The sequence below is a fragment of the Odontesthes bonariensis genome, chromosome 4, assembly GCF_027942865.1.
Source record: "Odontesthes bonariensis isolate fOdoBon6 chromosome 4, fOdoBon6.hap1, whole genome shotgun sequence".
NCBI lineage: Eukaryota > Metazoa > Chordata > Actinopteri > Atheriniformes > Atherinopsidae > Odontesthes > Odontesthes bonariensis.
The window spans coordinates 11843968-11868109 of record NC_134509.1 but is presented as its reverse complement, the minus strand read 5'-3'; the positions used below and the strand labels follow the sequence as shown (position 1 = coordinate 11868109).

Here is a 24142-nt window from a genome sequence, read left to right as displayed (position 1 = left end):
TAAATAACTCGTTTTTATGCCATTTTTGGTTAAAAAAATAAATAAAACGTTGATTTCGGTGCCTTGCCAAATGCCGGGCTCACCCGCCGCCTATGCAGGTGTACCTGATAAAGTGGCCGGTGAGTGTATAATGAATATATGTGATTAATGGCAGTGGTCCCAGCATTGAGCCCTCAGACAGTCCTCCACTAATAGGTCTTAGGATTCACTGTGTCACAAGCTTCATGTAAACCTAGAAAAATGGCTGCAAAGTGTTGCTTGTTGTCCAAGGATTCTATTAATTCCATCCATCCATCCATCCATCCATCATCTTCCGCTGGTCCGGGGATCGGGTTGCGGGGGCAGCAGCTTGAGCAAAGAGACCCAGACGTCCCTGTCCCCGGCCACTTCCTCCAGCTCTTCCGGGGGGACCCCGAGGCGTTCCCAGGCCAGCCGAGAAACATAGTCTCTCCAACGTGTCCTGGGTCTTCCCCGGGGCCTCCTCCCAGTGGGACGGGCCCGGAACACCTCACCGGGGAGGCGTCCAGGAGGCATTCTCACTAGATGCCCGAGCCACCTCATCTGACTCCTCTCGATGCGGAGGAGCAGCGGTTCTACTCCGAGCCCCTCCCGGATGACCGAGCTTCTCACCCTATCTCTAAGGGAGAGCCCAGACACCCTGCGGAGGAAACTCATTTCGGCCGCTTGTATTCGCGATCTCGTTCTTTCGGTCACTACCCACAGCTCGTGACCATAGGTGAGGATAGGAACATAGATTGACCGGTAAATCGAGAGCTTCGCCTTCTGGCTCAGCTCCTTCTTCACCACGACGGGCCGGTGCAGAGCCCGCATCACTGCAGACGCCGCACCGATCCGTCTGTCAATCTCCTGCTCCATTCGTCCCTCACTCGTGAACGAGATACTTGAACTCCTCCACTTGGGGAAGGATCTCATTCCCGACCCGGAGAGAGCATTCCACCCTTTTCCGGCCGAGGACCATGATCTCGGATTTGGAGGTGCTGATTCTCATCCCAGCCGCTTCACACTGGGCTGCAAACCGCTCCAGTGAGAGCTGAAGGTCACGGCCTGAGGACGCCAGCAGAACCAAATCGTCCGCAAAAAGCAGAGACCCGATTCTGAGGTCGCCAAACCGGACCCCCTCAACGCCCTGGCTGCGCCTAGAAATTCTGTCCATAAAAATTATGAACAGAATCGGTGACAGAGGGCAGCCCTGACGGAGTCCAACCCTCACAGGAAACATGTCCGACTTACTGCCGGCAATGCGGACCAAACTCTGACACCGGTCATACAGGGACCGAACAGCCTGTATCAAGGAGTCCGGCACTCCATACTCCCGGAGCACCCCCCACAAGAGTCCCCGAGGGACACGGTCGAACGCCTTCTCCAAGTCCACAAAACACATGTAGACCGGTTGGGCGAACTCCCATGCACCCTCCAGGATCCTGCGGAGGGTATAGAGCTGGTCCACTGTTCCACGGCCAGGACGAAAACCACACTGCACCTCCTGAATCCGAGATTCGACTATCCGTCGGATCCTCCTCTCCAGTACCCCCGAAAAGACCTTACCAGGGAGGCTGAGGAGTGTGATTCCCCCTATAGTTGGAACACACCCTCCGGTCCCCCTTTTTAAAGAGGGGGACCACCACCCCGATCTGCCAGTCCAGAGGCACTGCCCCCGATGTCCACACGATGCTGCAGAGGCGTGTCAACCAGAGCCACCGAGGAGTTTTTTGACCACCTCGGCGACCTCAGCCCCAGAGATGGGAGGTCCCACGTCCGAGCTCCCCAACTCTGCTTCCTCATCGGAAGGCGTGTCGGTAGGATTGAGGAGGCCCTCGAAGTATTCCCCCCACCGACTCACGACGTCCCTAGTAGAAGTCAGCAGAGCCCCGCCCTCACCATACACGGTGTTGACGGTGCACCGCTTCCCCCCCCTGAGCCGCCGGATGGCGGACCAGAATCTCCTCGAGGCCGTCCGGAAGTCGTTCTCCATGGCCTCCCCGAACTCCTCCCAAGCCCGAGTTTTTGCCTCAGCAACCGCCGAGGCCGCGTTCCGCTTGGCCTGTCGGTACCCATCAGCTGCTTCCAGAGTCCCACTGGCCAAAAAGGCCCGATAGGACTCCTTCTTCAGCTTGACGGCTTCCCTCACCACTGGTGTCCACCAGCGGGTTCGGGGATTGCCGCCACGACAGGCACCGACCACCTTACGGCCACAGCTCCGGTCGGCCGCCTCAACAATGGAGGCACGGAACATGGCCCATTCGGGCTCAATGTCCCCCACCTCCCTCGGGACATGGTTGAAGCTCTGCCGGAGGTGGGAGTTGAAACTCCTCCTTACAGGGGATTCCGCCAGCCGTTCCCAACAGACCCTCACAATACGTTTGGGCCTGCCAGGTCTGACCGGCTTCCTCCCCCACCAGCGGAGCCAACTCACCACCAGGTGGTGATCAGTTGACAGCTCCGCCCCTCTCTTCACCCGAGTGTCCAGGACATACGGCCGCAAGTCAGACGATACAACCACAAAGTCGATCATCGAGCTGCGGCCTAGGGTGTCCTGGTGCCAAGTGCACATATGGACACCCTTATGCCTGAACATGGTGTTCGTTATGGACAGTCCGTGACGAGCACAGCAGTCCAACAACAAAACACCACTCTGATTCAGATCGGGGGGGCCGTTCCTCCCAATCACGCCCCTCCAGGTCTCACTGTCATTGCCCACGTGAGCATTGAAGTCTCCCAGCAGGACGAGGGAGTCTCCCGGAGGAGCACTCTCCAGTGCCTCCTCCAGGGACTCCAAAAAGGGTGGGTACTCTGAACTGCCGTTCGGTGCATTAGCACAAACAACAGTCAGGACCCATCCCCCCACCCTAAGGCGGAGGGAGGCTACCCTCTCATCTACCGGGGTGAACCCCAATGTACAGGCGCACAGCCGGGGGGCAATAAGTATGCCCACACCTGCTCTACGCCTCTCACCGCGGGCAACTCCAGAGTGGAAGAGAGTCCAACCCCTCTCGAGGAGGCTGGTTCCGGAGCCCAAGCCATGTGTCGAGGTGAGTCCGACTATATCTAGCCGGAACCGCTCAGCCTCGCGCACCAGCTCAGGCTCCTTCCCCAGCAGAGAGGTGACGTTCCACGTCCCAAGAGCCAGCTTCAGTAGCCGAGGATCAGACCGCCAAGGTCCCCGCCTTCGGCTGCCGCCCAGCTCACACTGCACCCGACCCCCATGGCCCCTCCCACGGGTGGTGAGCCTGTCGGAAGGGGGATCCGTGTCCTTTCTTCGGGCTGTGCCCGACCGAGCCCCACGGGCACAGACCCGGCCACCAGGCGCTCGCCGGCGGGCCCCACCCCTGGGCCTGGCTCCGGGGGGGGCCCCGGTGACCCGCGTCCGGGCAAGGGAACACGGTGTCCAAACATAGTGTTCATCATAGGGGTTTTGTGAGCTGTTCTTTGTCTGGTCCCTCATCTAGGATCTGTTTGCCATGGGTGACCCTACCAGGGGCTTAAAGCCCCAGACAACATAGCTCCCAGACTCATTGGGGCACGCAAACCCCCCCACCACGGTAAGGTGACAGCTCACGGGGGGGATTCTATTAATTCATTAATTAATTTGTTCCATTTATGCAAAGATGCTATTCATGTGCAACCTGGAGTAAAGAGCTGGTAAAAAGCAGCTACAACAGTTTCCATTGCAGTTAAAACAGCACAGCGGCACTAAGGGCGACTGTTTAAGCACTGATTCGAACACCCTTCTCCTTTTCAAACATGTTAATCAAACAAGCAATCTGAGCTGAATTAAAAGCGTTTGATGTGTGTTTTTTTTTTTCAAACTCACTCATATGTTTGTTATGAATCTGCATGGCTGCTTTTGCTGGGTTTACAAAGCAGCAACTTGGTGGGATTCAAACCCACAATCATCTTTCATTTATGAACTGAAAGTCCAACGCAGAGCCTGTTCCTCCTCAGGTAAGCGTCTCAAGATACTTTAAAGATACAGTCCACTTCAAGCCATTTACAATCCATTTCTTTATAAAAACAATAATAATAGAACTAAATCAAATTCAATAAATTCCAAATTACTCATGCAGAGCCAATTAAAAAAGAAAAGAAAAATAGCCTAGCTAAGAAGACCGGCAGATTGCAGCGAAAGTTCTCTTTGATCCGATCCCTGTCCTGAGCGTGCACAAGGCGACTGTGGACAGAAAAAAAACTCCCTTTTAACAGGAGGAAACCTCCATTAGAACCAGACTTCAGACAGGGTGGCCATCTGGGGGTTGAAAGGACAGGAAAGAAAGGGACAACAAGCACCATGACACCAGGTCAGAGATACCTGCTGAGAATAAGAGTCGCAAGTTAATTAAGTCGATTTATTCACAGCATGATCTGCACTGATGTCTTTTAAAGCTTTGACTCTTATGGGACTCAAATCCAAATCCTTTGAATGGCCACTGCACCACAAAGCTTGTTTACTTTAAAACAGGAAGCAGGGCTTCAAGTAAGTCATTCACTTGATTCCAAACACTGCCTGCAGCAAGTTCATTTATCATGAAGCTCAATAGATGCTTTTTCTTATAAAGCTGCAACTCTGGTGGGACTCGAACCCACAACCTTTGAATCACCTCACAACCACTAGAAGTCCAATGCGCTGTCCATTGCGCCAAAAATGGGGCAAAAGGGACTGTCCGGCGAGGGGAAAGAAAAAAAAAGAGAGGAAAAGGGGGGAAAGAGAGAGAAAGAAAAGGAGGAAAAAAGGAGGAGAATGTACACTATATATATTTTTTACCTACGCTTCTATCTTCTCCACATTGTTTACACACAGTTCAGCACTTATTGCAAAGTTTATCATCACTTTAATTGTCATGTCTCTTGCGGGATACGAACCGTTGCTGTGGCAATATCACTTGCATCTTAGCTTGCTCTCTCGTCTCGCAATGTATTTTGGGTAACGTAGTCATTTTTAACACAGGAACTCTTTTTCCATACAAATCACCAAAGTAATAACCCTGTGATTATGCAATTACGCACATTAATGCATTTAATATGATGAAATGAATATGGTACAATATTCAAATAATTAACTCAAATTGCCATGTGCTACATTTGAAGTTAAAACAGTATTAACAATCTACAACTGTAAATGTAAATAACTCCCCATCATGTTTCCCCTCCTCCTTTATTGTAATCTCAATTATTTGAGAGACTACATCTGTGCAGCACAAATGAATAAAACAAATTCCAAATTGAGCAGCAAAGAGTGTTGTGTTTTGTGAATAAATGTAAATGATACTGGCTTTGGTTTTCTCGATCACATTCAGTGGATGACACTCACTGTCCTGTTAATCAAGAGGAAATTAAATAAAAACATGAAGGCTGTTCTTGGCAAAAATTATTAACTTTAATTTAACATACACTTTATACATATAGTTCAGGAGGTCAGGAGTGCATTAAAGTATGTACATGCCCGTCCCTCCTGTCTCACTGAAACAGAACCGAACAGAACAGAACTTTTGGCACCCTCACACACACCCTCACACACACACACACACACACACTCACACTCACACACACTCAAGCAGCAGCTCCCACACTGCGCACCTCAGCTCTGGCCCTGTCATATATCCACGCCAACAGACAGAGAGACGGACCGGAACAACCCAGAGACAGACAGACAAACAACAGAGAGAGACAAGTAATGGTGACTATAGGCCTCCACTCTTCCTCCAGTCATCCAGGGTCTGTCCTGACTCTGGACAGTACCACCGCCCCTTTAGCTGGGTGTGTCCAGTCTGTTTGTTTTTGTCCTGGCCACACACTTTGCAGGTGTAGTGGTATTTCTCCTTTTTCAGCCTCTTCCGGGGCTGTTCCCCCCTTGCCATTCACTCCTCATCCTCCTGGATAGCTTTGTTCAGCCTCCGGGTACGTTGCTTTGGCTGGGCACCTGGAAGGCCCTCTGGAGGAGCTTGTGGTTGAGGAGCCTGAGAAAAAGGAGGAGCAATTGTAGAAGGAAAGTGGAGAAATGGGGGAGCATGCGGAAAAGGAGGAGCATGGGGAAATGGAAAGTGGGGAAATGGGGGAGCATATGAAAAGGGAGCTTGCTCTTGTTTCTAATATGTGAGCCATGCTGATTTTACATTCATTTATCTTATTAAAATGTAACCACATTTACTTCAGTTAAATATTGTGTTTTAGAGTAAGGTGTTACAGAAAGTGTTATTGACCTCTGTGACGAGGGGTCCGGGTTCAGCGTCACCCATCACAGCACTCGGAGGATCACCAGCCCCTATCGCAGCTGACTGGCCCACAATGTCATCTGGCTCCTCCTCCTCCTCAGGCACCTGCGAGGGGACTTCAGGGACCTGCGATGGAGCCAGGAGGTCACCTCTGTTGGTCTGGGCCAATAAATATTCCACTCCTATGCGCTCGCCTGTAACCAGTATAAACACGAAGATGAAGAAAGGACATGCATACACATCCATCTCCTCCATGAGTAGCACAATCATTACACAACATAAATGCATGTCCTCTGAGTAGGGGGTAGCCTAAGGAAAAGAGGAGGAGGGGATGGAATACTCTGGTCAATCAGTGTTGCTTAGTTTGTCGTGCCACGATGTCTCCTCTCCCTGCCTCTGTGTCTCCTCTCCCTACCTCTGTGTCTCCTCTCCCTGCCTCTGTGTCTCCTCTCCCTGCCTTCATGTCTCCTCTCCCTGTCTCTGTGTCTCCTCTCCTTGTCTCTGTGTCTCCTCTCCCTGCCTTCGTGTCTCCTCTCCCTGTCTCTGTGTCTCCTCTCCTTGTCTCTGTGTCTCCTCTCCCTGCCTCCGTGTCTCCTCTCCCTGCCTCTGTGTCTCCTCTCCCTGCCTCTGTGTCTCCTCTCCCTGCCTCTGTGTCTCCTCTCCCTGCCTTCATGTCTCCTCTCCCTGCCTTCATGTCTCCTCTCCTTGTCTCTGTGTCTCCTCTCCCTGCCTCTGTGTCTCATCTCCTTGTCTCTGTGTCTCCTCTCCCTGCCTTCGTGTCTCCTCTCCCTGTCTCTGTCTCTGTGTCTCCTCTCCTTGTCTCTGTGTCTCCTCTCCCTGCCTTCGTGTCTCCTCTCCCTGCCTCTGTGTCTCCTCTCCCTGCCTCTGTGTCTCCTCTCCCTGCCTCTTTGTCTCCTCTCCCTGCCTCTGTGTCTCCTCTCCCTGCCTCAGTGTCTCCTCTCCCTGCCTCAGTGTCTCCTCTCCCTGCCTCTGTGTCTCCTCTCCCTGCCTCTGTATCTCCTCTCCCTGCCTCTGTGTCTCCTCTCCCTGCCTCTGTGTCTCCTCTCCCTGCCTCTGTGTCTCCTCTCCCTGCCTCAGTGTCTCCTCTCCCTGCCTCCGTGTCTCCTCTCCCTGCCTCTGTGTCTCCTCTCCCTGCCTCTGTGTCTCCTCTCCCTGCCTCTGTGTCTCTTCTCCCTGCCTTCATGTCTCCTCTCCCTGCCTTCATGTCTCCTCTCCTTGTCTCTGTGTCTCCTCTCCCTGCCTCTGTGTCTCCTCTCCCTGCCTCTGTGTCTCCTCTCCCTGCCTCTGTGTCTCATCTCCTTGTCTCTGTGTCTCCTCTCCCTGCCTTCGTGTCTCCTCTCCCTGTCTCTGTGTCTCCTCTCCTTGTCTCTGTGTCTCCTCTCCCTGCCTCTGTGTCTCCTCTCCCTGCCTCTGTGTCTCCTCTCCCTGCCTCTGTGTCTCCTCTCCCTGCCTCTTTGTCTCCTCTCCCTGCCTCTGTGTCTCCTCTCCCTGCCTCAGTGTCTCCTCTCCCTGCCTCTGTGTCTCCTCTCCCTGCCTCTGTGTCTCCTCTCCCTGCCTCTGTGTCTCCTCTCCCTGCCTCTGTGTCTCCTCTCCCTGCCTCTTTGTCTCCTCTCCCTGCCTCTGTGTCTCCTCTCCCTGCCTCAGTGTCTCCTCTCCCTGCCTCTGTGTCTCCTCTCCCTGCCTCTGTGTCTCCTCTCCCTGCCTCTGTGTCTCCTCTCCCTGCCTCAGTGTCTCCTCTCCCTGCCTCTGTGTCTCCTCTCCCTGCCTCTGTGTCTCCTCTCCCTGCCTCTGTGTCTCCTCTCCCTGCCTCTGTGTCTCCTCTCCCTGCCTTCATGTCTCCTCTCCCTGCCTTCATGTCTCCTCTCCTTGTCTCTGTGTCTCCTCTCCCTGCCTCTGTGTCTCATCTCCTTGTCTCTGTGTCTCCTCTCCCTGCCTTCGTGTCTCCTCTCCCTGTCTCTGTGTCTCCTCTCCTTGTCTCTGTGTCTCCTCTCCCTGCCTCCGTGTCTCCTCTCCCTGCCTCTGTGTCTCCTCTCCCTGCCTCTGTGTCTCATCTCCTTGTCTCTGTGTCTCCTCTCCCTGCCTCCGTGTCTCCTCTCCCTGTCTCTGTGTCTCCTCTCCTTGTCTCTGTGTCTCCTCTCCCTGCCTCCGTGTCTCCTCTCCCTGTCTCTGTGTCTCCTCTCCTTGTCTCTGTGTCTCCTCTCCCTGCCTCTGTGTCTCCTCTCCCTGCCTCTGTGTCTCCTCTCCCTGCCTCTGTGTCTCCTCTCCCTGCCTCTGTGTCTCCTCTCCCTGCCTCAGTGTCTCCTCTCCCTGCCTCTGTGTCTCCTCTCCCTGCCTCAGTGTCTCCTCTCCCTGCCTCAGTGTCTCCTCTCCCTGCCTCTGTGTCTCCTCTCCCTGCCTCTGTGTCTCCTCTCCCTGCCTCTGTGTCTCCTCTCCCTGCCTTCATGTCTCCTCTCCCTGCCTTCATGTCTCCTCTCCTTGTCTCTGTGTCTCCTCTCCCTGCCTCTGTGTCTCATCTCCTTGTCTCTGTGTCTCCTCTCCCTGCCTTCGTGTCTCCTCTCCCTGTCTCTGTGTCTCCTCTCCTTGTCTCTGTGTCTCCTCTCCCTGCCTCTGTGTCTCCTCTCCCTGCCTTCGTGTCTCCTCTCCCTGTCTCTGTGTCTCCTCTCCTTGTCTCTGTGTCTCCTCTCCCTGCCTTCGTGTCTCCTCTCCCTGTCTCTGTGTCTCCTCTCCTTGTCTCTGTGTCTCCTCTCCCTGTCTCCCTGTCTCTGTGTCTCATCTCCTTGTCTCTGTGTCTCCTCTCCCTGCCTCTTTGTCTCCTCTCCCTGCCTCTGTGTCTCCTCTCCCTGTCTCTGTGTCTCCTCTCCCTGCCTCAGTGTCTCCTCTCCCTGCCTCTGTGTCTCCTCTCCCTGCCTCTGTGTCTCCTCTCCCTGCCTTCGTGTCTCCTCTCCCTGCCTCTTTGTCTCCTCTCCCTGCCTCTGTGTCTCCTCTCCCTGTCTCTGTGTCTCCTCTCCTTGTCTCTGCGTCTCCTCTCCCTGCCTCTGTGTCTCCTCTCCCTGCCTCAGTGTCTCCTCTCCCTGCCTCTGTGTCTCCTCTCCCTGCCTTCGTGTCTCCTCTCCCTGTCTCTGTGTCTCCTCTCCTTGTCTCTGTGTCTCCTCTCCCTGCCTCTGTGTCTCTTCTCCCTGCCTCTGTGTCTCATCTCCTTGTCTCTGTGTCTCCTCTCCCTGCCTTCGTGTCTCCTCTCCCTGTCTCTGTGTCTCCTCTCCTTGTCTCTGTGTCTCCTCTCCCTGCCTCCGTGTCTCCTCTCCCTGTCTCTGTGTCTCCTCTCCTTGTCTCTGTGTCTCCTCTCCCTGCCTCCGTGTCTCCTCTCCCTGCCTCCGTGTCTCCTCTCCCTACCTCTGCGCCGACTCGGACTCGACCTGCCTCCATCTGAACCTCTGCTGCCTTACTGGAGCCAGCGGCTGATGACAGATGTGCTGGCTGGGGGGGGGGGTTACAAAAAGAGGGCCATGCTGCATGCAACACAGAATCCTACACTCACAGTTTTCTCCAGAACAGCTTCCGGTTTGCCAGGGATCCAAACAAGACTAAAAAAATATGACACATCACATCAAACACGGAGAATGAGGAGTCCACTGTTCTGCAATTGACCTTATCCAAGTAGCTCGGTATTGGGTAAGTTTGGCTATCAGCTCAAAATAGGGGTCAGGTAAAGTTTGAGACTTATTATGACCCCTCAAAACTTAGCAACAAGGTGAGCTGATATGCTGCACTTTTTGGGTTTGTGAAGTATGAGGGAAATCATTTTGGATTTGAGTGGGACATATAGTAGATCTCACTTATCACGAAGAAATATAATTTTATTTCACAATGTCAATGTTTACTCACATCTTTCATAAAGGAACATTGCAAGTACAGAAATAAACTTTGAGACAGCCATCTCTTCCTCTCTTAAACACACAATTGTAATTTTTTTTTCTTTTTGAGATACCCATGCTAATGAGTGAAAATGTTACCAAACCTGAAATGAATCATATTCAATTGCATAAAGTGACAAAAATCTACGCTTTGCAAAGCAAATCTCTTGGGGTCTCTTGGTAAGTTTGCCAATACTGGGATCTTTGGTCGTTGCTCGTGGCAGAAGTGCTGCTTCAGCTCCCTCTTGCTAGATGCGTCTTCCTTCATCATTAAGTCATTCCACGGATTATTGAATAGGTTCTCCTGAACAATTTGCTCGTATTTAGCACCATCCACCATTCCTTCAGTTGTTACCAGTCCCCCTGGGTTTGCTGATGAAAAACATTCCTACAACCACCATGCATCAATGTGCAACAGGTGTTTTTGAGGTGATGAGAGATGTTTGCTCCACAGGTTTTCCTCAGTGGCCAAGAAGTTTGATTTGTGTCTAACAGCAGCGCAGACCTTTCTTTCATGTGGAGTCTCACAAATGCTTTTTGGCAAGCTCAAAACATTATATATTTTTTTTTTGCTTTAAGCAATGTCAATGTTTTGTACACTCTACCACCAGGACACAGTGTTTATTAGTACTTAAGTTTGTACATTAATGTGACTGGATTTGCTAATGATGACGTACAGGTTGGTGAAGCCTACACCTTAAAGTGGCCCCGTGGTTACCTTTCTGGTTATGCCCATCTCTCCTGGTCTGTAAGTTTTGGTGGTCTACTCCTCTTGCGCATTTATTGTGGTGACATGGTGCTTATTGGCAGGGGTTTTCATCATTGGCATCAAATAAATCTTCCTTTCTGAGTATTGCTGGCAATATGCTTGGACAAAATGTGAACATGTACACACGCACACACACACACACACACACACACACACACACACACACACACACGCACACACACACACACACACACACAGAGTTGTTTGTGCCACAAATGAATGTTCTTCGAGTCAATCTGTCCTGTTACTGGGATTTATGCAGTGATTCTTATACACTTTTTGTGGATATTTCTTGCCTTTGTTTTATTCTGGTAAAATATGAGGTTGCATCGCAATTATACACAATTCAGTTGCCTCAGTAATAGTTTGGTAATCTACTTTAGTAGCGGTTGGGATTTTGAGCTGATTTGATAATCGGATTAGTTTTCCTGGGGCTGCACATAATTAACATAATGATAAAAAGCGGATTGTAAATTAACGAGGCTCGTTTATGAATGGTTAAGCTGAGCAGAAGCAGGTAGATTAAAAAGTCACGCTAAATGAAGAGGGGGGACATTGTAGATGATGCATACTCACTACCCACTTCAAACCCACCGTTTGTTATTATAGGAAAAGACAATCATGCTGTTAATCACCATGAATATATGGAGTGATCGGCTCATGTGGCACAGACGCATCCAGCTCTGTATCTGCATACTGATGTGTGGGACGGAGCTATTTTCCTTCAATGGGCAATTGGGATAATGACGCCCCCGCCCCCTTGTATGTTGATCTCTGGAGGTGAGCACTGTGTGAGCCATGAGGTTCTGTCGGTGGTGCTGATGCTGCTGTTGAGATGCAGCTGCAGCATCCCATGGAATGCTTCGGTTTGCGTCAGGGAGGAGGCGCAGCTCCGACACTTAGTGTGGCAGAGGCAGTCACAAGGGTTGGGACTGAGGGGAAAAAAAAGAAAAAGAAAGCAAGACACAAAAAAGCACGTGTTGTGGGTGGTCCTCGGCACACGGATTTCACGTGGCTTTGGCGAGCGCCTCGCAGACAGTCCGGTGCTGCACCAGCAGGAGAAAACATCACGGATATGGCTGTGGAGATGGAGCCCGCGGAGTAAGGGTGCTCTCTGTTTTGATTTGAGTGTGTACAGAAAGTGCGTGTGAATGATCTGTGAGAGTATATTCTAACTTTCCTGCGATTGTCTGGCGATGAAAGCAGAAGCTGAATGTAGGGACAAAAGGAATATCGGGTTGATTTTAATTTCAGAGGTGAGTGAATGTGTGATGCGTTAATCGGAGAGCTGTATCTCTCCAGATCACAATTTCACTGAATGGCCTAATTTTGCTGCGTTGTTGCTGCTTTTTCTTTTCTTTTTTTTTTAAATTAGTACATAAAAATGAATGAAAGAACGTCAAAAAAGCCAAAGTTGCGTCTTCTCCCTTGATGCAGTTTGTGCACCCTTGTGGTGTCGGCTGTAAGGTTGGTGTGGAACCTCCCATCCAATCTTAGCCATGCAAGTCTTCATTTCTAATTAATCTGTCTATTGTGCTCAGTGTAATGTTCAAATCACTCTTACAAATCTGCTAATATGGGGTCATTGAGCCATTTAATCTCTGATTATCCTGAGAGAAATATCCATTCTCCATCCCTTCTGGTCTATAGGCGCTCTGCCCCTGCTGAGGATGTAGGTGTGTTGTTTTCTTTCTTTTTTCTTAGAGTACATGGCTGTCAAGCTGAAATTGATTATATGTTGCTAATGTTGCTTTTTTTTAGTAAAAGGTTTCAGACCATCAGTGTGGATGGTGCTAATCTCAACAGCCGGTGCAAGTTTCTGAACAAAAGTTTGGGTGAAAAAAAAAAAACGTACAACTTAAGGTCCCACTGTGGCGATGGAGTGACAGCACATGGATGATAGAATACACCAGAATCATGTTCAGCAGATGGCTCTGAAATGGGACAAAAGTCCGCATGAGGTGGGATCAGAGAACTTGTCCTGTTTTGACTGAAGCATCACGGTGGTGTACCAGACTGCCTGTGGCCATTTGTGAGGGCATCTGAGAAGAGGACAGTTTTTCTGTTAGGAATGCACCATGGTATCATGAAAAGATGAATACACTGTGGCATGTTTTAACAGTAAAATACCACGCTGAGCAAAGTGACTGTGTAAGTTGGAGTAGAAAGGACACTATAACGCCACTACTGAAGGGGCTTGATGATCATATATCTGTGTATCTGTACGGGAAATTGTTAAAAATATCTGCATGGCGGATTTCAGCAAAATGTAATAATATGGATCCCTATAATCTGTGCTTATAATCAGCTCGTGTTTAACAGTTGTCTCTCATCTCTGCAGTGTGATCCGCCTGATAATGCAGTACCTCAAGGAGAACAACCTCTACCGCACGTTGACCACCTTACAGGAGGAAACCACTGTCTCACTCAACACAGTTGAAAGCATTGACAGCTTTATTGCAGATATAAACAAGGGCCACTGGGACTCTGTCCTGCTGGCCATCGAGTCTCTCAAGTTGCCCGACAACACGCTTATCGACCTCTATGAGCAGGTGAGACTTTGTTTGTTCAGCGAAGGATTTTCTTTGCTTGACTTTCTTTTTATTGAAAGTAGCCTCTAATTAACGGTGAATTTAACAGGTTGTGATGGAGCTCATTGAAATGAGGGAGGTGGGTGCAGCTCGTTCCCTCCTCAGACAAACGGATCCAATGATTATGCTGAAGCAGACCCAGCCCGAGAGGTACAGCCACTTGGAGAACCTGCTAACATGCTCCTACTTTGACCCTCGCGAGGTGAGAAAAAAAAAAAAAAGGTTTGCACAGTTAAACAACTGCATCAAAGAGTGCTTTACAAGGTGACAGCCTTTCATTCTCACTACAGGCGTACCCAAAAGGCAGCAGCAAGGAGAAGCGACGGAGAGCTATAGCTGAGGCTCTAGTGAAGGAGGTCAGTGTGGTGCCACCTTCTCGGCTCATTGGGCTTCTGGAGCAAGTCAGTGTGAGTAAACAGATCAATATTCCTCTCAATGCTCACTCTGATTACATGGCAAAGGAATTTATTTGTCAAACAGACACCTGCTCATAGGATTGTATGTGAAAGAAGAAGACTTAATCCACTGTTAAGTCACAAAATAACCAGGTAATGACATGCTGCTATCATTTCTAATGAGGAAGTTTAGTCAGATTACAGTTTGTTGTACCAGAAGGAGCATGAGACTCTGCTAACAAGCCCTGAGCGCCGCTCCTGGTCAGGCTTCAGCAAAGCCAGCCATTCACAGAAAAGTCACCGTTTTAGGAGGACTTATGGCGCATTTCCACTAGCTCGGCACGGTTCGATACGGCTCGGCACGGCTCGGTTTGGTTTGGTTGTGCTTCCATTACAACCGAGTATCACTTTGTGCCTCCTCGACGTGGGCGGGGTCGTCGTAACACGGCTGCGCGACCAGAACAACAACAACAACATACGAGGATGATAGCATGGAGGACATCGAGGCCCTCGTGTTGCTGCTCACCCTGTGGCTTTTTGTCGCACAGAAGGCAAGAGAAGAGAGCCAGAGAAGACTCCTGGCGGCCAGACAAAACAGTATTGAAAAGTGATGACACTCATCGGCCAATCAGTGGAAGGCAGTCGGCTGACGTCACGTTTTAGTAACGCTTCGGCTTGCTTGGAACCGGGGGTGAGGTGATACCAAAAGTGTACCCGGTTGCAGGTACTGCGTGCTAGTGGAAACACGCAAATAGCGCGCCGAGCCGTGCCGAGCCGAGCCGAAGCAAGCTAGTGGAAACGTGCCATTAAACTGTCATAAACTGGTATTGATTCTTTCAAGCCAAAGCTAAACAGAGGGAAATTCTGTAAAGCATATACAAGAGCTCTGATGAATAGAATAAGAGCAGGTCAACATAGAGTTTAAATGATATTAAATTGTTTTATATTGTTAGTCCAACAATTAACAGTTTTCTTACTTCCTACTGTTTATTAATAACCTCACTAAAATCAGTTTAGAAGATTTAAGTTTAATATTGGAATCAGAATTTTCTTAATTTTCATGATGTTGTTTGGATTTATGACATCGATAGATGAAAATAACCACTCCCACTTCATGCGTTGTGGTGACTGTTACTAATCTGTGTTGCAGTCCATGAGAAGACAGCCGTTTCTGGGTTTCCTCTCTCCGGACACGACCACTTATACGTCTGGCAGCAAAGAGCGACACGTTGCCAAAGAGAGCTTTCCAACACAGCTATACCGTCACATAAAGGTACATAACGCAGACTGCTCCAAATGTAAGATGGCACATGACGGTATTCTGCAATGCAACGGTGTTTTCCACAGTTACACTTTGTAGTTAGAGCCCATTTAGTGAGTATGAACTTGTTGTGGGTTTTTGTTTTCTTGCTCAACAGTGCAACACACACACACACACATGCAAACACCCCAAAGTAATTGCTTTATTCACCTGAAGGCACCTCTTCTAGTCTCTCATCACTGGCTTCCAGATGGAGCCGCAGTAGTTGCTCATCATTGCTTTCCTGTGCCAAAGTGATAAGTGAGAATGGTCAGCCCACGCAGCAGCAGACCACTGGAGAACTTAATGTCTCTCCGAGGGCACCCGATATTAAATAGTGATCTCATTCCCAACACATCTGAACTGTAGGCTGCAGGTCATATAAGAAAGCGCATTATTTTCCCAAAATATTAATAACTACGTGTGTTTTAAATGTGCAGTTTGGACGCCGCTCACATGTGGAATGTGCCCGCTTCTCACCTGACGGAAAGTATCTGATCACTGGCTCAGTGGACGGCCTTATTGAGGTCTGGAACTGCTACACTGGAAAAATTAGCAAGGTACGTATTTTTTTATATCAGGCCCCCGAACCACTGAGATTTTTTCCAAATCCATTACAAATTACTCACTGTCCATGTTATTGGTCTTTTTGTTGTTTGCATTTACTGTTTGAAGCATGTTTCAATGCTGCCAGGTCATAACAAAACCTTATCCTCATGACATTATTTTTCCTTTTTCATGTGTGTATAATTGGGTAAATGATTTAGGACTTAAAGTATCAGGCCCAAGACAGCTTCATGATGATGGATGATGCTGTGCTGTGTATGTGCTTCAGTCAGCATTCGGATCTATTGGCCACTGGAGCCCAGAATGGCAAATTAAAGGTTAGATGTGTGGATTTAAAAAAAAAATAAATGTACCTGTGAAGATAATTAGCCTTCAAATGTCTCCTAATTAAATACTCAATCTCGTCTACAGTGGATGGAAACAGATCTACTACCATATTACTAATTATTTTCATTCAACTTCTCTTCCAAAATGTCTTTTTGCGTGTGTTTGTGTTAATGTGGAAGGTGTGGAAGATCCAAAGTGGTTTTTGCCTGCGCCGGTTTGAGCGTGCTCACAACAAAGGTGTGACTTGTCTAAGCTTCTCTAACGACAGCAACCACATCCTCAGTGCCTCCTTCGACCAGACCATCAGGTAAGATATGTTCGATGTTCTCCTGTTTCCTGTGTACAGTGAGCACGCTGCAGACTTCAGATGTATATATGTTGTGCAGACAAGTGATTCTGAACAGGATTTACTTAGAGCTTACTGATTTATACAGTAATCTTACAGTAACTTTGTGTATTTAATGTGGTGCACTTAAAGCACAATGAATTGCATAAAATTGAACATTAAACAATGGAAGGAAACTTGAAACTGAAATACAGAAGTAACCGCTAAATAGAAATGAAACAGAATATGAGGGCAACAGCACATGTGGGTGTGCGTGCTTGTGTGTGTGCAGAGATATAATAAAACATATGGCAGGAGCTTTATTCCATTTATTTATTGTGGAGTCTTATTTGAGCAGAAGTGAGCTGGTCTCCAGTGGGAGGAAAGCAGGGATTTTACTGACCTCAGACATGATTCACAAACGTTTGGAAGGTGCAGGCACAGGCGTCAGTTCAGCTTAAGGAAGGGAGTAAGTTCTTTTTCTACATCCGCACAGCAGATTAACAAAATGCAGAAAGTGGGTGGGAGACATGTAAAAAAAAAAGAGGAATTACTAGTTTCCTTCTTCCTTCAAACGTCCCACTGTTGTGTTCATAAAAGTGTGCGTTTGTCTTTTCTTTTTTTTTTTTTTTTTACCCTTTTATGTTTCCATTGTTGTCTGTTAGGCAAGTTTTACCTGAACTGATTAAGTCTGTTCTTTGGTTAGGACAACTATTTAAAAACAAAACAATGTTCAGGCCTCACTTTTCAAAGGTAACTGTATTACTTTGAAGTAATTTAGTCTCGGTGGGTTTATTGCTCAGAACAATAAAGCTGAGCCTCCCCCACACTCTCAGAAAAAAAACTAAAAAACAAGCTCCATCACTGCAATAAAAGATCATTGAGAGAGAAGGTGAATACAGACATGAAATGCAAAGTTACAATTACTGTGCAATTTAATTTGACTAAACATGTTCCCTTTATTACATCATTACAATCTCCAGGGTATGTTTCTAGTGTCTTTAATGAAAATCTATTAGGAATCAGGTAAATTTACAGCGATCGATCTTCTCTGATTTAGGATTTTTCTATTATGTATTTAGGCATCAGTCAGTTCATACATATTTTACTGTTAGCTTGTTATCATTTTTAGGTTGTCTTTGGAATGCCCATGCAAGAGTGACGAGATAACAATCTGGGTAACAAACAATCTGATGGATTGTTAGAAAGTGCACCTTTCAAATCTAGTTTTACATATCAGGACATAGCAGCAAATCATCTGGTCCCTCACAGGTTTAAAATGTGGTGAATACAATCTTAGATGAACAATGCATGTTCCTGTTACACTGCAGGACTTTATTCAGCAGAAACTAAACCAAAACGTAGAAGCTCTGTTTGAAAAACTAAACACATGATTAATGGATCACCAGCAGGTGAGAGCACCTCTATAAAAGCAGAAGCTTTGACCCAACAACAGATATGGCAGGTGCAGCAGCAGTGATACGGGTGTGAAGCTGTGCTTATCAAACTGCCAACAAATCATCTCAGTGTAGAAATGTATGCTTTAATTATGGCATTACAACAGGTACAAGAGTATGGCTCAGGACGATTCTCTGTAATGACTCTATGGCTGCATTGTGTAGTGTAAGATCAGGTGGGAACAACAATGAAACTGATTTATTGTATGAATTTTTTGTATTGTACTCTAGAGTAATTAAACAAGGAAAACAGATCAAGTTTATGTGGATCCCTGCTCACTGTGGCATCCCATGAAAAGAGAGGGGTGGATAAGTTAGCTAAACAAGCTGTTGAGAAGCAAGGAGTAGATTATCTTTGTCAGAGGACAGGATTTTGGTCAAAAGGGAGATTTTTTTTTTAACGAATGGCAACAGTATATTAAAAAGATAGATATACTATGATTTCTGGGAGGAGCAGAGCAAGGATGAGCGAGACTTCTTTTAAAAGCATTTTGACTTTTGGATGTGGGGAACATGGAGGAAGATGGTTAATAGTAGAAGAGACAGCTCCAGAAGATGGCAGTAAAGCAACTTTGAGGATACCAGCTGCCATTACGCCCAAAAGAAGAAGATTAAGTTTGCTGGCCTGGAGCATTCAGATGAGTAACACAATGCCATGGAGGAAAGACATCAGCAATGAAATCAGAGAAGCATTTGTTGCTGCTCATCAATCTGAGAAGAGTTATAAGGCCATTTCCAAGCTATTTGGGGTTTATCATTCTACAGGGAGAAAGATTAGTCACAATGGAAAAACGTTCCCAGTATTACCAGGTGTGGACGCCCCAGCAAGTTCAGCCGATGTCAGACCATGCAGTGCTCAGAGAAACTGCAAAAAACCTGAACCACCCCCCCCAAAAAAATCCAGGAGCTACATCTCAGACGTATAACAGTAAAATTAGAAAAAGACTGAAGGGTTACGGCTTGTTCGGAAAGATTGCAGGAGAAAGCTTCCTCTTGCTAAAACGAACATGGCAGCACGGCTTAGGTTTGTAAAGTTGCGCCTCAACAAACCACAAGACTTCTGGAACAATGTCCTTTGGGCCGAAGTGGAGATGTGGTTTAAGCGACAGAGCGTATCAGCACAAACGCTCTCATGCCAGCTGGTGGTGGAGGATAATGATTGGGGCTTGTTTTTCAGCCACATAGCCTTTACACCCTGCAGTCATTGGGTCGACCTGGAAAGAACCTGTTGATTTCTCGTTATGTCCTGATATGTGTAAAAAAATAGAAAATGTTAAAAACTTAAAACATAAATATAATGGGGGGAAAAAAAAGAATACTATTTTAGCTGATATTCAAAAGCTTTGCCTTTACAAACCTGAACTTCTTTGACACCCCCACAACTGCAGTCTGGAGCACATAGAACTCAGTAAACTGGATCAGACTGGATCTAACCAGACCTGACCAGATCAGAACCGGTGTTGGCTGGTTAACTAACTATGCCCAGCTCTGGCGTGGGGTCTAGTGTCAGAGTTGACAGTTGTCTTGCCCCGCACTGTTCCACAGCAACACTAAAAAAAAAAAAAAAGAGCATAGCTAAGCTAGCTAGCTAAGCCGTTCATTCTTTGCTGCGCCTTCTAAGTACATGGCTGTCTCTCCCTCTCTTCCCCTCTCTCTTGCACACCCTGAATCCCCTTCATTTGGAGCAGGGTTGCCAACTCTCACGCATCTGCCGTGACACTCACTCTTTCAGGCTTAGTGTCACGCTCTCACACTTAACAAAGAAATCTCACGCTAGATCATTTTTTCTTTCTGTGTTGATTTTTTTCACTCTCGTTCCGAATGCTTAAACTCATGATTGGACCACAGCAGAGTGTCTTCCCTCTCTGTTGATTCGCTGGAAACGGCTTGTCATTACGTCAGTCGGTACGTCAGTGACGTCGGTCTGCCAAGGCGAAATCTGATTGGTAACGCAGCGCTGTCTCAGTACAGCAATGTAGTGTTATTCGATTCAAGTCAATTTAGGATTTGCCATGCCTAACTAGTCACCCTAAAATGGACTAGAATGGAAGAAATTGCATTTAAGAAATGCAAAATTTTCTAGAGGAAGGCCCCACACTCTGCACTATTGCATATTCATAAAATGTATAAATGTATCTTCATCATATCTACGCATATATACATATATATATACATACATATATATATATATATATATATATATATATATATATATATATATATATATATATACACACATATATATCTCTGTACTGTGGAACAACTTCTGAGATGAGTGTCGCCAAATGACCCGCTGAAATCTCACTCCAAGGTTTTTGGAAAAGTTGGCAACCCTGATTTGGAGTGTTATTTCTGACTCCTGGGGGGTGTGGTGTGGGCTGAGCCTCTCTGCCGTGTTGGAGGCACATGTGCTGTGAGTGGGTGGGTGCAGCCGAGGCATCATGTGCTCAGGCACAAAGCTGCAACGTGTTCCCCCACAAGCTTGGAGATTTCTTTACAAACACTAAATCATCCACCGAGACGTGAAGTGAATCAGCAAAGCGCGAGGCCTTTTGTCATGGTGTAGCTAATCCGCGCCCAGTCACACACCAGGAGCTTAAAAATAACACATCAGCAGCTCAGCGGTGTGTTTTGTCTGCTCCCAAGAACAATCCCTTCTTCCAGTCAAACGAAGGGCTTGATCAAAATGAGTCAGCACTGCTGTTTATTTGATTTCAATGTCCTTCATGTCACTCAATGATTCGACAATAACGTTTTCAGAGTCCATGAACTGAGGTCAGGGAAGACACTGAAGGAGTGGAGTGGCCATTCATCATTTGTCAATGATGCATCTTTTACTCGAGATGGATTTCACATCATCAGCGCCTCATCTGATGGCACTGTCAAGGTACAATTTGCATGAATAAAGTGCAGCTAAAGTTCATTTTGTCGTGCAGCTGGTAGAGGGCTGTGAAAACAGAGCAACCTGGAAACTATTCTTTGTGTGTTTTTTTTTTCTTTCTTTCAGATTTGGAACACAAAATCCTGCGAGTGCATTCACACGTTCAAATCGCTGTCACCAACGTCAGACGTCCCCGTCAACAACGTGATTCTTCTTCCCCAAAACCCCGAGCACTTTGTAGTTTGCAATCACTCCGACACAGTGGTCGTCATGAGCATGCGTGGTCAGGTGAGCAAGCTGTTATGCACTGGTGTTGTGTTTTAAACGGCACTGCAAAAAAACCAAAGATGTTGAGCTCATTTCGTTAGGACACACAAATCCATCAAAGCTGTCAGTTTCAGAGGAAGGAAACGGCTGAATGTTTGGTGCTCCTCGACAGGAGTCACCAAAGGGATCCATTACTAAAATGGCTTGTATACCTCCTATCAGCCGAAAATTAATTAACCAATTATTCCTGCTGTGAAAGCAATCACAGGTTTTTTTTTTCTTTTTTAAGAGTCAGCTGTTCCCATGTCGGCGCTTGCATGAGTCTGCCAGCAGCAGCTGGTAGTTTAACATAGGGTGACCAAACGTCCGTATTTATTTCACGTCCTGTCCCGGGCGTCCCGGATTTTTTTTAGAAAGTGAGGAAATGTCCTGGTTTTTAAATGACCTTCTTTGGACCATTAAATTTACAGGGCCCTGCCCACGGTGCTGCGTGTGACGTAATCCCTGACCCGCGTCTGTGCAGGCAGCCTTCTTAATCAGAATGTAGACAGCGTGACTGTCAGTAGGCAAGCAACAAACATGCCGAAGCGCAAATGCACGTTTACCGACGATTTACAAAAGAGTTTCCCCGCTTTCAGACCGGGTCGAGACAAATGGGAAGCCTTGTGCACAGTGTGCAAAACCAACTGTAAATATCTTGTTATTGTAGGACTGGGTAGGCCTATGTTAAGTGAGCGCATGCCACAGACATAAATAATGATAATATTATAATAATAATAGGCTATATAATATAATATAATATATAATATAATATATAATATTGTTAAAGCAGCAGCATCATCCTCCATATGCATGGGAACAGAGTCCCCCCCCCCCCCCCCCCCTGTCCGCTCCAAGGTGTCCTGGTTTTCCCAAATGAAAATATGGTCACCCTAGTTTAACATGAGGACTGAAAACAGGGGAAAACGCCTGCCTCTGGATCCCACAAAATGTAACCAAATCTGCCTCTCAGCACCTTTAACGTTCACCAGCTAACTTGATATTTTGTAATACTCAGTACTCGTGATTTACATCTGATACATACTGATACAACTCGTGAATGTGTTCATAGCTTGCTTAATGCCCTTCCATGTTCCTCCACAGACCGTTAAGACCTTCAGCTCAGACCGAACAGAAGGAGCACACTTTGTGTGTTGCACCCTGTCACCCCGCGGGGAGTGGATCTACTGTGTGGGAGAAGACTTAGTGCTGTACTGCTTCAACTATACCACAGGGAGGCTGGAGAAAAAGCTGACTGTAAGCTCCGCTGCTAACACTTGATAATTACCTTTGAGAAGAAGTGTTTCTCCATCTCCTCATTCTGCTGTTTCACTGTTGAGTAGGGCCCCATTAGGGCGGACGGTAAAGAAACAGGGAGGCTAAGGGGAATATGAGAATGTGTAGTGATCTGTGTGCCTCTGCACCCACAGGTTCACGAGAAAGACGTGATTGGCATCGCTCACCACCCACACGAGAACCTGATCGCCACATACAGCGAGGACGGCCTGCTAAGGCTATGGAAACCTTGAGCTGTGTCCTGCACCATTATGTCGAGGAACTAGACAGATGTTCACATCTGAGAGACAGATGCGTCAGTTGCAGTTCGCTGTCCCTGTAGAAACCTGAGCTTTTGATCACGTCACACCGGCCTCCTTATCAGATGGATTTTCCAAATCTTCATTGAGTGTGAAGAAGTTAAAGTCAGATCTTTTCTTTTGGACCGCTTGCAGGACTTTTTTTTTCTTTCTTTTTTCATTTTTTGGGCCAGTGTTGATTCCTACGGGACAAAAACAGCTGTTTGTAAGGTCCAGAATCGGACTTTTGACACAAGAAGGAGAGGTACGTTTTAAGTCTCTCTTTGCAAAATGAAACAGCTGTCACTATTTTATATTTTCTCTCTACGCAAATCAAACTAACGACCATAACCAACAACATTTTTTTCCTTTCATTCCCTGCTATTTATTCTTTTTATGTCCTTGTGTGAACTCACATTGGATTGGAAGCTGTCGCATCAGTTACTTACATCCCCAATTCCAAAAGAGTTTGGACAATGCTAGTAGAAACACGATGCTATTCGTGAGTCTCGTAAGCCGATGTTTTATTGACAACAGAGCTTGGGGAAACATCAAATGTTGGAAGTGTTTTGTTTTTGATGGCAGAAACTCATCTAAAAAGAAAAAAGCTCGGGCGGGGCCATGTTTTCCACTGTGTGTCCCCTCTTCTTTTAACAAGTCTATCGACATCTGGGAACTGAGGAGACCAGCTGCTGGACCTTTGGGAGAGGAATGCTGTCCCATTCTCGTCTGACCTCTTTTGTCTTTACGAGACAGGAATATGCCCGAGGAAGAACTGTTGTAAGGATATTTACAATTAAGAAAAAAAAAAAAAAAGCTTCTTGTTTGGGCATGACTAAATATTGTTAAACATTTGTCAGCTTTGGTTTCTATTCATCTTGTAAGTTTCATGTAACGACCCTGCTTTGCTCCACATGTTCCCTGCATGCTACCTCGGTTTCACCGTTTAAATGTGGCTCTGCAATAACTTTTTTTGTACTCCTTTACAATATGCATGATGATGAGCCTCAGTGGAGCTCCAGTGAGACATTCCGTGTCCCGTGTGTATTTGATCTGATCATCTTAGTGTCGTTAGTGTTCCTGTGCATCACTGGGACAAATATGCCTGCAGGTAACAGATTCGCCTACTGCCAGTATTTATTACTTGTACCTACTTGTATAATCTATCATAGCAGTGTTAGGCCATTGCACTCTATTTTTTGGTATCTTCTGGTTCATTATGGTGTATATTTGACTGTAAGGTGCAGGAAAAAACACTTGTCAGTAAACTCAAAAACATTCAAAGTTGCCGGTGTTTGTGTACAATATTCAAGCTAACTCATTTTAATATCAGTTTGTTCTCACAATTTATTAGACAGTACTGAATAATGATAGTTTTCTGACGCTATCAGTCTCTTAAGTCATTGGGGAGAGATTTTGGAATGCATGCAATCGATATTTCCGTGCATGTGTTTATGCACAGCTCTCCTAAGTTCAAACCAGAGCATCTGG

General features: G+C 47.1%; 1 protein-coding gene across 1 annotated transcript; it reads left to right on the top strand.

The window, feature by feature from the left end:
* Positions 1-11771: 11771 nt before the first annotated feature.
* LOC142379262 (WD40 repeat-containing protein SMU1-like) lies at positions 11772-23995 on the top strand. Its single transcript, XM_075464400.1, has 12 exons — positions 11772-12029; positions 13270-13480; positions 13569-13721; positions 13810-13926; positions 15065-15187; positions 15655-15774; positions 15982-16098; positions 16288-16415; positions 20651-20777; positions 20898-21059; positions 22182-22334; positions 22508-23995. The coding sequence occupies exons 1-12, from the start codon at positions 11782-11784 to the stop codon at positions 22604-22606; spliced, it is 1758 nt and encodes a 585-aa protein (XP_075320515.1). The 5' UTR covers positions 11772-11781; the 3' UTR covers positions 22607-23995.
* Positions 23996-24142: the final 147 nt, after the last annotated feature.

Coding starts and splice junctions, on each gene's coding strand:
- LOC142379262 (XM_075464400.1), top strand. CDS start 11,782: ATGGAATGCTTCGGTTTGCGTCAGGGAGGAGGCGCAGCTCCGACACTT. Junction 15,188..15,654: donor AGCTATACCGTCACATAAAG/GTACATAACGCA, acceptor TTAAATGTGCAG/TTTGGACGCCGCTCACATGT. Junction 20,778..20,897: donor CATCTGATGGCACTGTCAAG/GTACAATTTGCA, acceptor TCTTTCTTTCAG/ATTTGGAACACAAAATCCTG.